Source organism: Anser brachyrhynchus, assembly GCF_964034855.1.
Source record: "Anser brachyrhynchus genome assembly, chromosome: 3".
NCBI lineage: Eukaryota > Metazoa > Chordata > Aves > Anseriformes > Anatidae > Anser > Anser brachyrhynchus.
Window position 1 is genome coordinate 7,185,461 of NC_137696.1, and position 14,933 is coordinate 7,200,393.

At 33.7% G+C, this 14,933-nt stretch overlaps 1 protein-coding gene across 6 annotated transcripts in view; it reads left to right on the top strand.

Annotated features, from left to right (window-relative positions):
- Nucleotides 1-14,933, top strand: part of USP34 (ubiquitin specific peptidase 34) — a 129,847-nt gene that overhangs the window by 64,970 nt on the left and 49,944 nt on the right. For 5 of the 6 annotated variants that reach the window (XM_080587854.1, XM_080587857.1, XM_080587856.1 and 2 more), the window contains 14 exons: nt 586-699; nt 1,659-1,758; nt 1,985-2,144; nt 2,607-2,733; nt 2,832-2,979; nt 6,667-6,767; nt 8,200-8,409; nt 9,034-9,159; nt 9,887-10,009; nt 10,147-10,230; nt 10,450-10,536; nt 11,550-11,750; nt 13,096-13,178; nt 14,541-14,581. In XM_080587854.1, coding sequence (XP_080443980.1) covers nt 586-699; nt 1,659-1,758; nt 1,985-2,144; nt 2,607-2,733; nt 2,832-2,979; nt 6,667-6,767; nt 8,200-8,409; nt 9,034-9,159; nt 9,887-10,009; nt 10,147-10,230; nt 10,450-10,536; nt 11,550-11,750; nt 13,096-13,178; nt 14,541-14,581 — 1,705 coding nt within the window. The remainder of the gene's footprint in view (nt 1-585; nt 700-1,658; nt 1,759-1,984; nt 2,145-2,606; nt 2,734-2,831; nt 2,980-6,666; nt 6,768-8,199; nt 8,410-9,033; nt 9,160-9,886; nt 10,010-10,146; nt 10,231-10,449; nt 10,537-11,549; nt 11,751-13,095; nt 13,179-14,540; nt 14,582-14,933) is intronic. The other variant, XM_080587855.1, reaches the window with a different exon arrangement.

Genomic DNA, 14,933 nt, shown 5'->3' on the forward strand with positions numbered 1-14,933 from the left:
TAGCACTTCATTTCAATTAAAAAAAACAACCAAAACTGTATTTTCCCAAATGATATACAGTTACCTGCCAAAAAAAAAAAAAGAAGAAAAAAAAAAGACTTCGCTTTGGGAGTAGTATTTAAATCTCATCCATGTATCCGCTGAAAATATGAACGTGCCACAGCAGAGCTTTCTACAAGGGGTCCCATTCATTTCAACAGACTATAGTATAGTATAGATTGTATTATTCAATAAATTAAGCATTCTAGTTCTTTTTCAGTATTACAGTTTGTCTACTTATCGTAAATGTATGAATTTGTTGAAGTTTCATATGTGCCAGCACATTCTCCTGCTGTTGTAAATTAGGCAACTAATGTTACAATAGTAATTTTTGTTCCTTCTGTACCATTACAGTCCAAATCAGTGGTAGAGAAAAAGGGATTGTTGAAGCTGATTATAGTAGATTATTTATATTGTGTATAAAATTCAATAATCTTTTGCAAGAACAAATTTTATTTGTAATTTCTCTCTATTTAAAATTTGAAATTTCTACCTATTCCACCAATGAATTTTATTCTTTTCAATACTAAAACATATTTTATTCAGATGCCACAGCTGAAACCTGAAACTATTAGTATGACTGGCCTAAACCTCTTCCAGCATTTGTGTAATTTGGCTCGACTGGCAACTAGTGCATATGATGGTGGCTCAAACTCAGAGGTAAGCCTACACCGTGTGCTCTAGTTTTTCTTCTTTTTGAGGGAAAGGGAAAATTAAATTACTTACCCGCCACTGTATTTACCTTGAGAACATACTGATTTGAAAATTGTTTTCTGGTTTGAAACACTAATGTCACAGCTTGTGGTGATAGAGGCAGTATGGATTTCTGCCTTGAAGAGAGTCCAGGAACCATCTCTCTCAAAAGTTTCAAACATAGGACGGTAAAATGGAAGTAAGAGGCCTGCAAATCTCGACCTTTCCTCATGACTTTGGACGTCTTTTGTCTCTAGAGGCAGAGATAGGAAACCATGAAGAAAGTGATACCTGTTGCCTGTGCATCTTTGTGTAGTTTATCATACTCTTTGCATAACTGAACTGTGTTAGCTGTTGTGTTTAAAGAATAGGCTTGTAGCATTTACTTCTGTAAATAATAAGATTCAGACTACATGAAAATCTTTACTTAAAATTAGGCGTATTTCATTATGACTACAGATTTGTTTTAAAACATACCTCAGTTTACGTATGATGTGCTTTAGAAGTTTTTCTTCTGTAGTTTGTTTTTACCAGGAAACTGCCATAGAAATAAAGTGATAAGTAGGGTATTTTCCTGTGAATTGATTTGAGGCAATGATTGATTTAAGATTTCTGTTCTTAAAACTAATACTGATAATAGTTGTCATTTTAAGGCTTCGTTTAAAATCATTCCTCTTTGTCAAAAATTAAAACTCACTCTTTTGAATTTTAACCGATTGTCCTAACACTTCAAAGTATGAACATATTTCTGTCAGTGGTAGGATTTTACAATAATTGGTGTTTGCATTGATGAGAACCTGAGCAGAGGAGGTACTTTTAGGATTTGGATCAAGAGTATAATAAAATCTCTCAGGTCAGAAAGGCTTTACTCCCAGTAAAACAATAAGGCAATGTTCTGTTTGTTTGTTTTCCTTTTGTCATAACAGTTGTGTGGCATGGACCAGTTCTGGGGTATTGCTTTAAGAGCACAGTCGGGTGATGTCAGTCGAGCAGCTATCCAGTATATCAACTCTTATTATATCAATGGTAGGAATTTTCATTTTTTTTTCTGTTTTTTCTGTTTAATGTTTTTAATATTAATAAATATTAATATTTATTAATATTTTTTCTGTTTAATATTTTCTATTTATCTATATGTTCTGTTTAGTATGTTCTAAAGAATATCTAACATTATCCGCCTTTTATTCTTAACATTAAAATGCGTAGACTTAATTTTGTGCTTATATAATTTACTTTAACATTGATATTACAGGTAAAACTGGTCTTGAAAAAGAACAGGAGTTTATTAGCAAGTGTATGGAGAGTCTGATGATAGCTTCTAGTAATCTTGAGCAAGATTCTCACTCAAGTCTGACAATTATTGAAAGAGGACTCTTAATGCTAAAGACACACCTGGAAGCTTTTAGGAGAAGGTAAATAGCTTCTTCGCTATATTTGGATGCAGAATTTCTTTCCATTTCTCTTATAGTAATGATGAATGAGTTACGAGTTACAAAATTACTAATATAAATAATAGTTTCTTCACTTTTCTTTGTGTAAAGTAAGGACAGCAGTGGGTATTTCTGAAAGATAACCTATGAAGTTTAAACAGTTACAAAAGCTGGCCATTGTCCTTGTATAAAGATGTATGATTATGGTTCACATTTCTGCATCCCTCACAAAAGAAATATTTTTTTCACATTTGTTCAAATCTATTTTTATTTTAAAAAAATGAGAATACCAATCTTATATATATAATAATAACCTCTTCTTATTTTGAAAAAAACAGAGAATAAGGGGCCAAGTTTTGCTTTTCCTGTAATTGTTTACTGACAGTTTGTGTTAAATAGATTTTGACAAAAATACTTTGTGAATGTTTTTACCTGCTTCTTAAGGTTTGCATATCATCTGAGACAGTGGCAGATTGAAGGTACTGGTATCAGCAGTCACTTGAAAGCCCTGAGTGACAAACAGTCACTACCATTAAGAATTGTATGTCAGCCAGCAGGACTTCCTGACAAGGTAGTTTAAAAAAGCCTTTTTACAACTACATCCTATGCTGTTAAATTCTAGTAAGTTCATTGTGCGCTTCAAAAAACAAAATATGTATTTAATTTCAGATGACTATAGAAATGTATCCCAGTGATCAGGTGGCAGATCTACGAGCAGAAGTCACCCATTGGTATGAAAATTTGCAGAAGGAGCAGATAAATCAACAAGCACAGCTTCAGGAGTTTGGCCAAAGCAGCCGCAAAGGGGATTTCCCTGGTAAGCTATAGTACTCATGCCTGTATTTTTTGCGCGTATGAGTGTTCATCCATTTACAGCTTAGAAGACTATCTGTTTTTCTTCCCCAGATATCCTCAGTAAGCAAACATTATTATATGTTTTATTCTACCTGTAGCTACAGTTAGCATCATCCTCACTTAATTAATAGCATTTCTTCTTAAGTGCTATCATTTATTTGAAATTGCAGAGAAAATGTAGATCTGCCAAATGTCCTTAGATCTGGCCAAGATCCAACTCCTAATAGGCTTACTTCTCCTGCATTGGGTTTCTTTTCATTGTTGTTTTAATTATGTAGTTTTCTGTAACTTAGAGATCCTTTTACATAAAACCTTATTCTATATTTTGTTATACATATACCTTTCTGTCTATGCAATTGATTCATAATATGAATTAATAATTTAAAGTCCTAATTTATACCCTGCACATATGTATTCCAGTCAGGTGTTGTATTTTCCTTGCTCCTGCAACTACTTCTTAATTTATGATCATCCTGTAGCTAAATTGATCATTCATCCTATTTTTATATTCTTAATTTTGAAAGTCATGTTGTTCCTGAGATGGTCATTGCTTGTTTACAGTGTGATGAATAAGCTTCCTGTTGTTCCCTTTCTTTATGTGTTTCTGAGTGAATTTTTTTTTTTTTTTTGCTTTATCCTTTAGGAGAAGGATATTTTCTGAATCGTATTGTTGCTATATATTATAGTGTTCTTAGTGGCTATTGCTGTTTGGAATGTTCTTGTTCTCTGAATTATTTTTTCCTCAATATTTTCTTGTTTTCTTTCTGACTCATTATGAGCAAGAGTTGGTGTTCTGGGTATATTATCTGAACAAATTGTGTCCATGAACACATCTCTTCCCAACAACACTGACCATTAGGAAATGTGTAAATGTTAATCTGACTTTCTTTTTGTAGCTTTACAACTTAAAAAAAATGTTTTAATGAGACACGGTGTCAGTATACCAGACTTTGAACACTAGACATCTTAATTACCTTCTTGATGAAGTCTGCTTTCTAGCCACTTCTCAGAAGCTGTTTTAGTAAATAAACTTGTCTTGTTTTCTATGAGGTATGGCCAGAAACCAGATTCTTTTTATTTTTTATTTTACTTGACAATATAGAGACACAAAATCCAGCAAATTCAGAATTGCAGCCCTACGGGAGCTGCCATTCACCCATGTTACATGCACACAAAATACACGTACATCAATATTAGAATGATTGTGCCGATATCCGTAATTTTGTACACCTAACATTTTATGGATGTTGTTTGAATTTGTCTGTGTTCATTACACTAATAATTAACGTACCGTAACTATGGGAAGCTGGAGAACCATACAGATTTTATCTGTTGGTTCCTAAACCCAGTGTTCTTTGCTAGGTTTAAAACCTATATTACTGCCTCTTAAGTACTTCATCTTGTAATTGATAGCTGTGTTGGCTGATAGATGCATAAAATCCTGGAATTGGCTAAATTTCTTATTAATGAAACTCCTGAAGAAGTATCTTTGCATTGTCCTCTGCATTCCACCATTAGTTTGAAATAATCCACTTGAATAACTTCTACTTTTCAACTCCTAATTTTGAGAGGATAGGACTGAAACTGAGACTTGCAGTTAAAACTTGTTGTTTTACTCAGCCATGCTTTATTTTGTAGACTGTTTTGTATAGCTGATTTAAAAAAAAAAAAAAGTTGTTTGGTCACAAGATCTCTGTGAATTACAGTTCAGTGTATTGACTGTTAGACTTAGAAACCTCAGTCATTCTGCATCACAAGAGACATCTTCTATAAGGGACATGGTGCACTCTTCTGTCTCAGTGACCTTAACTGTGTTTATTTAAATATACTAGTAGTGGTAAATCTGTGACAAAAACAAACAAACAAACAAACAAAAAAGTTCCTGGTTAGGAACTTGAAATGGCTGTCATTCCATTAACAGAGGTAGAAATCAAAACAGAGTTTATCAAATTTCAGTAAGAATTAAAATCCTTTTGCTCAGGAGTACAAATTTTTCTCTCACCTTTTTTTTCTAGAGCTAAATCTTCCTGTCCTTAATTAATTTTTATTTGTTTTCTCAGGTTTGTTTTTATCTACCACAAAATTCTGTTGAGGTCCCAAAACTTCTTATAACATCTCTTGTTTATTTGAAATTTACAGTGCTGTGAGAAATGTGAGATTGCTTTTGTTTCTCACTCAGGTTATTTCCTGTATTCTTTCTTCTGAAATCTGTTACTGGTTTGCTGAAGTGCAGAAGATGGTAGATCTCTGTGTTATTTTTATGGATGATGTGTTTGCTCGCCTTTAGCTGTTTGAAATTATTTTGCCTGACTGCATTGATAAGTTTTCAAAGCAGCCTGCTGGGGACAATGAGAACAGTGAGAGATAAAATTTTATGCCCAACTCCATATAAAACCTTGATGGTTTTATTGTTCACTGATGTGACTTTGGAAGACTACCAAATATCCAGTTTTCACAAGAATGTCTCACAAATATTTTGGGGTGCAGGATTTGAGGATCGTGTTTTTGTCTGAGATTTCCATTTGTCTGGCAGTCAAAGCTGCTGCGTTCACATCTGACTGCAGTGCTGTCGTATGGAAAAGTCAGCACATGTGTGTGTATCTGCTGTTTCTGGGAAGCATCACCTGAATTTATTGTGTGCACACAGCAGCAGTGACTGTGGCTGCAGATTGCAGGTGATGCGCTTTCAGCAGTTACCAGAGGAAGAATGCTGACTGTGTATGCGCTACACTGTGCTTGTTCTTGAGACAGGGAGAGAATAAAGTTTGATGGTTTTTTTTTTTGGTTTTAACCCATGTCTTTGAGTACTATGTTTCTATAGGCAAATAACGTACTGTTTTGAAGCATTTTCAGGCAGCACAACTCTGAGTACTTCCTAGGATCTCTGAAGGAGGATCAAAAAAATAGGCTTTTCTGAAGGACCCTCTTTGAAAACCCAGTGCTGAAGTGTAGTGACAGGGTAGGGCAGCTCTTCATTAGTCTGCAGGATCAGTGCCTAGCATCAGGAAAAGCTCTGCAGATTTTAATCCACAACAAATATCTTTGTGCACTGTAATTGGTGATTAGAACTATACAAGTATTCTGGGATTATAAATTCATTGTAAAATGCACAATGAATGTATATCTGTGGTAATAAGGTTTCTTGCTGGACTATCTGCATCAAATTAAATTCTTGATCTTTTAATTGTTCAGATTTGTTCAGTGTTGAGAATTCTGTGGAGGGTATTCTGAGTTTCTCCTTTCTGTAGTATACAATATCTTCAGTTCCAACTTACATTTGAGTAAGATTAATTATTTTGTCTTTTGCTTTTGCTGTCTTTATCACAGGTGTGTGATACAAAGCAATTTTGTCGATGTTCACAATCATTTTCCTGCATAGTATAACTTACTACAAAACATGGAAGTCATGTTTTAATCTGTACTGTAGACACTTCTCTCTGCGAGATTGGGTGAACTCTTACTGAAAATGCTGTTTTTAAATACATGCAAGGAACTTTAGTTTAATATAATAAGCAGTTTTCATAATGAAATAGCATTGAGTTTTTGTCTGGTTTTAATTGCTGCTGAAGGATGTACTATTAAAAATGAATCTTAACAACACTTTCATTAGAAAATAAAACTATAATTTATTTTTTTTTTTAAATTGTAGGTGGTCTCATGGGACCTGTGAGAATGATTTCATCTGGGCATGAACTGACAACCGATTATGATGAAAAAACGCTTCACGAATTGGGTTTCAAGGATATGCAGGTATTACCAGCATATAGTCACCAACAAAAGTTGCTTGATATGTTGTCTTTTTTTATGCAGCTGCTGTGTGTGGTGATGGCAGAGGGCACATTTTTCTTTGGGAGCATCCTACAGTTTTCTGCATCTGGTTGTTTCTTACTATCCAACATGTGCCTCCTGTAAGCTCAAAGTAATACTACCTGTCCTTTCTGCTGTTGTCAGTCTTTAAAATGGTTAATAATTTTAAAAGCCCGATTCTGGTTATGCTAACTGATCTGAAGACTCGAGGAGTAAAAGGAAAATTTCATTTTTTTTTTCATTCATCAAGGACCAGTGAAAACAGCATTAAGTATCCACATATTGTCTGAACTATTCCACAGTAGCAGTGACTAGCTCTCTTTTTCCATGGGTTAAATCTGAAGCATGTTATAATGCTTATTTGTAATTTTTTATTTTTATTGAAGTTTACAGAAGACTACAGTTTGGAAAAGCCTAGTTTGATTTGTCAAGCCTAGTTTGATGTATGAATGACATCGTGACTGCTTTAGGGAGGTGGGACTGTAACAGATGCCAGCTGATCATCACATACCTTCTTTCAGTCTGAAGGAAAACTAAGCTTATACCACAGAAGGATTATTGCTGACTGATACACTTACATGTGCCATTGTTGGCTGTTAGCACTTGTAGCAGTTAATCTATTTTAACTGTTGATGTTCCAAATTGGATGATCTATTGGACTACATCTTTGTTTTTTCACTTTGCTAAATAAATCGGGTTGATACAAAAATGAAAACAGACTTTAAAATACTTTTTTAGTGTTAACATAGGTCACTACAGAATCGAGCTATGTCACAGTCAGATGAATTCTTATCCTTGCAAAACTTGAAGAAACAGTAACATTCCGTTTCAATGGCTGGGCATGGAGGTGGTAACTAGTCAGCATAAACATTTTATCTGAGAATTGCTTTCTACTGTGTAGTTATGCCAGCATAACAAATCTCAGCTTTTCCAACTATGCTGATATTTATGCTGTTATACCCTTTCTAGCATACTTCTGGTCCTTTTAGACAATTTATCTTATTTTTCTTCTGGATTAGCTTTTGTGCTATTTTATTAGTTTACTGAGAAGTCAGACTGGTACTAGAGGCTTGCCAGCCTGACTAGCAAAATAAGGGATGGACGGGGGAAAAGGAAACAGCGGTATCTACTATAGCCAAAGCAAGCAGCATATGCAACTATATCATAAATGTGTTAAGTGAAAGCAAAACCAAGCTTTAGTTATGGCAGTTGCTCAAAATGATGCTCAGTAAAAATTTGACATCACAGGTATTGATTTATCTTGATCATTACCATTAAGGTCTTAATTTAGATACTGCTGAAAACATTCTGTGACTTTAGCATATGCATTTTTAAAGCTGCCTCTCTCTTCCTCATTGTTTCTGTCTGTTTCTAGATGGTGTTTGTATCCTTGGGAGCACCAAGGAGAGAACGTAAAGGTGAAGGCGTTCAGCTTCCAGCATCTTGCCTACCTCCTCCTCAAAAGGACAACATTCCAATGCTTTTACTATTGCAAGAACCTCATCTTACCACCCTTTTTGATTTGTTAGAGATGCTTGCCTCTTTTAAACCTCCTTCTGGAGAAGTGGCTATGGAAGATAGTGAGGTAATTTAGAGTAACTTTATTAGAATAATTACATTTAAGTCTTAATTTATTTTTCCTATCTAGCTTATTTCTTGTCTTCTGTATGCAGTTGCCAGATATATTTGTTGTATTTATATGTGTATTCAATTTCATGTGTGTTATGGTCATTATCATGATCTTTCAGATTTTCGTAACATTGTTATGATATCATTCAGTGTATCCTAAATATTGTAGAAATTCTAAAGAAATAATTTTCACAAAAGAATATGGAGTATTTAATTATGGTGACTAATAATGGGAATTGGTTTGAAGAAAGGTTAGTAAAAGTTTTATTGCAAAAACTGAAGTTATATCTCTTATATGCCATCATCAGCTTGTGTGAAATTAAATAACCATTAGTATATTTTAACTGGTAGATTATTTTTAAGTTTTACTTACACTCAAATATTTCATAATATGTTATAGACTATAAAGATAATGGAACTTAGTTTCTTCCTGGTTCGAGTGAGACTTCATGGTCTGTTGATGGATTTGCATTAGATAACTTCTCAATTAAGAATAAGTAAATTTTTGGACTTTAAATCTTAGCTAGGTTATTTTCACTAAGAAATTCACAGTAAGAATAGTTATTTTATGATTTGTCAGAGTGCAAGATGTGAAGAACTCCATCTCCATGCAGAAAACTTATCCAGACGTGTTTGGGAACTGTTAATGCTTCTACCAACGTGCCCTAATATGTTACAGGCATTCCAAAATATTTCAGATGAGCAGGTACAACAGATTGCTTGTTTTACATTTTTATCTTTATTATACATGGATACTTTAGTGTTTAGTGTTTTAGTTGAATTTTCCCCAAAGAAGAAGAATGTTAAAAAGTATGTTAGTACATTTAGACACAAGTAAACCTGAACTTAACAAATGAATAGTGAATGCTAGTTATCACAATCTTCTGGTTTGAATCAAAATAGTACTTTCTTCGTCTGCTGCCTAGTGTGTATAAAATATTTCAAATGTACTGTTTCAGTTTAACATCGTGGGTGTTATGATAGCAATCCTTTTTGTGTGTTTTTTTTCTATAAGTTCAAAAGATGGCCACTCACCTACTTGTTTTGTTGCCCAACAGAAGGAAAGTTTGCCTGTTTTAAAGTTCTTGAAATAACATATTATTGTTCTTGGGTATTATGTTTCTTTATAGACACACTGAAATTTTGCTGGAAATTATAATTCATCCAAGCAACATTTGGCTTCCTGTACTTTAAAATTGTGTATACCATAGCTTGTAATAATGTCAGCGGTCTACTCAAATTTCACTGCTGCATTCAAATTATTCAAATTGTTATTCATGTATAGAAATATGTTCTAAATAGTCTAATTTCAAATAATAGGTGAAATTAAAAACTGAAGAACTTGTCCATTTACTTTAAAAACCCTCTCATTGCCTTTCTTAAGATCAGCATTAAATTACGTTAATTGTTTTCTGTCTTCTTTATTTGCTAAGGGTAATGATGGCTTTAGCTGGAAGGATCTTCTGCGAATAAAAAGTGCCCATAAACTTTTGTACGCCCTGGAAATTATTGAAGCTCTGGGAAAGCCCAACAGAAGGATAAGACGTGAATCTACGGTAATAGGGTTTCTTGCACAAAATATGTTTTTTCTATGAACCAAAGTATATATTGATAACTTGGTTTATAGTATTTTTAATCTTAAACTGTGTTTTTTGTTTGTTTGTTTTTGTGACTTATACTTGTTTGTCTTTAGGGAAGTTACAGTGATCTTTACCCAGACTCAGATGATTCAAGTGAAGATCAAATAGAAAATAGTAAAAACACATGGAGCTGCAAGGTCTGATTTTCCTACAGTATTTTGTGATACATATTGTTGTTTATCAGAAAAAGATGTAAAATGAAAACCCATTTGAAACATTATCTAAGGGTTTCTGATCTCAAATTTAAATAGAATATTTTAAAGTTTTTCTGTGTTATCAGGCCTGTAGATCTAACTGAAGTTGGTGATATTTCTGCATTTGCTTTTTCTCACATTGGTTCCATAATATACTTACAGTTTGTTGCTGCTGGAGGGCTCCAACAATTACTCGAAATTTTTAATTCTGGAATCTTAGAGCCTAAAGAACAGGAGTCATGGACTGTGGTAGGTGATTATTCACCCTTTTACTCCAGAATAACATAGCTGTCCTTTATGAGACATACATATAAAATTGGCAACAGTTTCTCAAATGCTAAAAAGACAGCAGGCATACCTTTTATTAAAAGGTTTTGACAGCAGGCATACCTTTTATTAAAAGGTTTTAAACAGATTTTTATGTATTTGTTCTAAAATATATTCAATGTTAGAAACAAATTGTCATTCTTTCTTACTCTGTTTATAAGCAAAAGATTGCATGATGACTTTTATTGTTCTGTCCAGAAAACTTGGACATCACCATGAAAATAATTACAAATTCTGCAACTAAGTGCCTTGTTCAGGTCACTGAACTTAAGCAGATCATTTATGTATATAGGTGTTAGACAGTTATCTTCTCCATGTGTTGTTGTGAAATGGTGCTCTTTTTTTTGTTGTTGTTAATTTTACTCTCACACTGCAAGTTTTGCTGGTGGAGCTGACCATGTGTGGTGTTTGGCCATAGCTGCACAGCTGAGAGCCATGCAAACTGATCTCAAGAGTTACTAAATCCATCAGTGGGTTTTGTCTCTGCATATGATATTATAATACAAAATGTTATTTCCGAAGTACTATCTGCTGTCTCCTCGTGGTTAAACGTATTCAACTTGAAAGTACTTCTGTATACCATACCTACTACATTGTGCCGTAATTAATAGCTTTCCCTGCATTGCATTCAACTGTAGAGCTTAACCTCCTATACTATTTCCTCTGTGGTATTTCATGCACGCAATAACAGAATGTCTTGAAATGCCCCTGTTAATAGGACTAGATAATAAAAATGTCCTTTTTGTAAGAAGTAATTTTTTTTAATACCTTTCCTCTTTAGTGTCTTTTCTTGTGAGGTTTTGCCAGTTAGAGTTTTAGTTGTTTATCCTTTGGAGCTTACTTGAGCTTTTCTTGTCAAATTCTGTAGTAGACATAGAATTATTTGTAAAATAAATCCCAGCAAAAAGAAAAATTCATTTCCTTCTTATTCACAGTGGCAGCTGGACTGCCTTGCTTGTTTGCTGAAGCTGATATGCCAGTTTGCAGTTGATCCTTCAGATCTGGATTTAGCTTACCATGATGTCTTTGCCTGGTCTGGTGTAGCAGAGAGTCACAGAAAAAGAACGTGGCCAGGCAAATCAAGGAAGACTGCAAGTGACCATGTGAAGGGCCTTCATATACCTCGTTTAACAGAGGTAAGAGATAAACAGTGTGTCTGTTTTGTGAACTTAAATGACTCCTTTGTTGTGTGAAGCTTTTATTTTGGTAATAAAATAATATAGTGGCAAAGTTACTAATATTAATCTATATGCTACATACTGTTCTCTAAAATATAGTTTAATTGTATTTGTTTTAAACCTGCCAATTTTAAAAGCTGGAACTGAAAGCTTTTTTGATGATTGGTGAGCATGTGAAATGGGAATTTCAGAATTCCAGTGCTTTATTCCTATTTCTTACATTTTGTTTTCCAAATTATTAATGCTGTTTTTACGGTAACCTTTCGTACTTGCTGTCCTCATCCTCAGCAAATACATTTTTGTGTCCTTTAGTGCACTCTGAGTGTGAAGTAACTTACTATACTAAGGATATCTGAGCAAGCGTATGATAAAACATACCTAAACGCGTAGACCTTCCTCCCAGATCCTTGCCTGCTAATTTCCAAATATAGGCCAAGCCTGATATTTAATCAATAGTATTTTGTCATCAGATGGCTAGAGATACATTCACTGTAAATTGATTGCTCTTGGGCACAGGACCAGTTGTGATTGCAGGAAAGGGCAGATTTGAACTGTGAGCTGGAGCCAAACTTCCCATTTGTCGTTGTTACACAAGGAAAGACCCTAACTGTTCTATAGGGATGAGGTATTTTTGACAAAACAAATTTCTAAATTGCCAAAGCTGATACGATACAGGGAAATTATTGAATGTATTAGCTTTTTTAATTGTCATCAATGAATATTTTTGATTGCAGTGGATTTGCTATCTAAATACTTTAAAAGACTTCTTTCTAAAGTCTTTAAAGACTTTCTATTCAGACTTCTCAGATTTGAAAATTGTGTATAGCCTGTCAGAGGCTCTTTTTAAGATTAATAATTTAAGTGAATGTGTAGTCAGTCAAATGTGTTGATCACAAAGATACAAGCAAAATTTACACATCCAACTTCACCCACAACATTGTCTCCTCAAACCTATGATTTTAAAAACAAAGTTAATGTTTGTGGTTTTAAGAAATACGCTGTTTTTTTACTAAAATGATTGAGAAAACGATTGATATTTCTATTCAGTTACGTTGCCTAAGAGGAATAGAATGAAATTTTAGCATCTAGGTGTACTCAGTGAAACACAGGATTTTACATTTGCTTTAATAAAAAACAGAATATAATTTTCAACTGTAGAGATGTTATCATTTCTTTTGCTGTTCCTCCCTCTACACAGGTGGGTTTTTTTTAGATTCACACAGTGTGTATAATTTAAAAAACAATCAAAAAGCTTGTTGTTATATTAACTGGTCTTTTTTTCTTTTGACTTCAATTTTTAAAGGTGTTTCTTGTACTTGTCCAGGGAACCAGTTTGATTCAGCGACTTATGTCAGTTGCTTATACATATGACAACTTGGCACCTAGGTACAATATCTTTTTATTTTTGTTATAAAGCTTATAAAGTGTGCACATTTTCCTTGGCTGTTTTAAATAGAATGAATAGCTTTTTCAGTTGTAGTTCCCATTAACATCCATATCAGAAATTTAAGTATATAGGCATTAGATTTGCTTTTCTTAGTCGCCTCTTTTTGTAGTTAATCCACACTTATGAATCATGGAGAGAACTCTCAGTGGTCATCAGCAATAAAGTAATCACTGGACTAAACAAATTGCCAGAAATAGTAATAGTAATAAATAAATAAAATAGAAACAACAACGACAAAACCTACATGTAAAGTAATTAATCACCATAGAATCCCTTATATAACCAGTTGCTCTCCGGGGTATATGACGTGGAGCAACAAGATGTGTACAGGATGCTGTCAGAAATTCTCGTACCAAAACTATTTCTTTGTTCTCTTTGTAACAATTAGCATTGTCAATTTCAAGGGAATATAAAGGAAAATTTGAAATAAATTCATTTTTAAGCTGCTTATTTATCTGCTGTCTTTGACTTATTTTCCCCATCCTAATGACATTACTTTATTTCTATTGCAATTCCCCTTCTTTTTATAGTTAGTGTGCATGTACTGCAGGCAAAATTTTACTTTCAGAAAATGGTTATTAGTGATTTTTGTCCTTTTTGCCTTTTTTCCTGAGAAAAGCAATTCTGTGTATGACTGTATAGGGACAGAGTTGGACTGATCCTGGGGAAGTCAATTTTTTGACACATTCGGTGTTGTAGAATTACTTGATTCCAAATAAGGTATAATGTGTTTTACCATATTTTTAAAAGATTGATAACGATATTCAGAGCATTTCCAGCCAGGTCTACAACTGTGCCTAAATGTAACCTCTAGCTGTGTTCCAAGAATAATTTTAATTATATACAATATGTTTTCCATTTCATAAACTTCTACTGCCATTTTCAAAAATGTAAGTAAATAAATACAAGCATTTACAGTATGTCTTAAGTTCGCAAAGATTTGTTTAAAGTGTGGTTCCCCATAACAAATGCTAGCTTTCTTCTGTATGGGTCTGTTCTTGGTTCCATTGTATATCATTTCTTTCTTGGATAATATAAAGGGGTTGCGGTTATTTTTTCTTTACTTTTTATCTTGTAGTCAGTAAAGCTTTAGGGGGGTGATTTGAAGATCCTAATAGCTTTATAAATATTGCTAATTTTGAGTACTGCGAGAAATGAATCTTTTTAGGATTACAGTATTAGTTTTATTCATAGGTACTTAAGAATAACTTTGTTCTTACTGGCATGTGCTTACATTTCTAAGTGGTAATCTGTTATGATCTGTGATAAAGTTCAAATGGCTTTATCTTCTTCCTGTTCAGGGTGTTGAAAGCTCAGTCTGATCACAGATCAAGACACGAAGGTCAGTGCTGCAAATTATTTGTATGCTATGAACTAATAATATTGAAAACATATCGAAGATAACAGGTTATGTGTTTGATTTATTCCACCGTTAGTATGCTATAAAATAGTGTATCTTGATAGCTTTAGGGCTGTTACAATCTGAGTGCTAAAACACAGAGGGGTCCTAAAAGACTTGCATGGCTTTCCTTCTCTGGTAATTATTTATATGATTGAAGTTTTGTACGGTAGCTATGCCTTCATCTCCAGAATAGCTGTTTTTGATAGGAAAACCAGCAGTATTCTTTTCTGAAGAGCAGAAGATATATGTAGCACCATAATATAGTCACCAACAGTCACCTTTATTCAGGTTT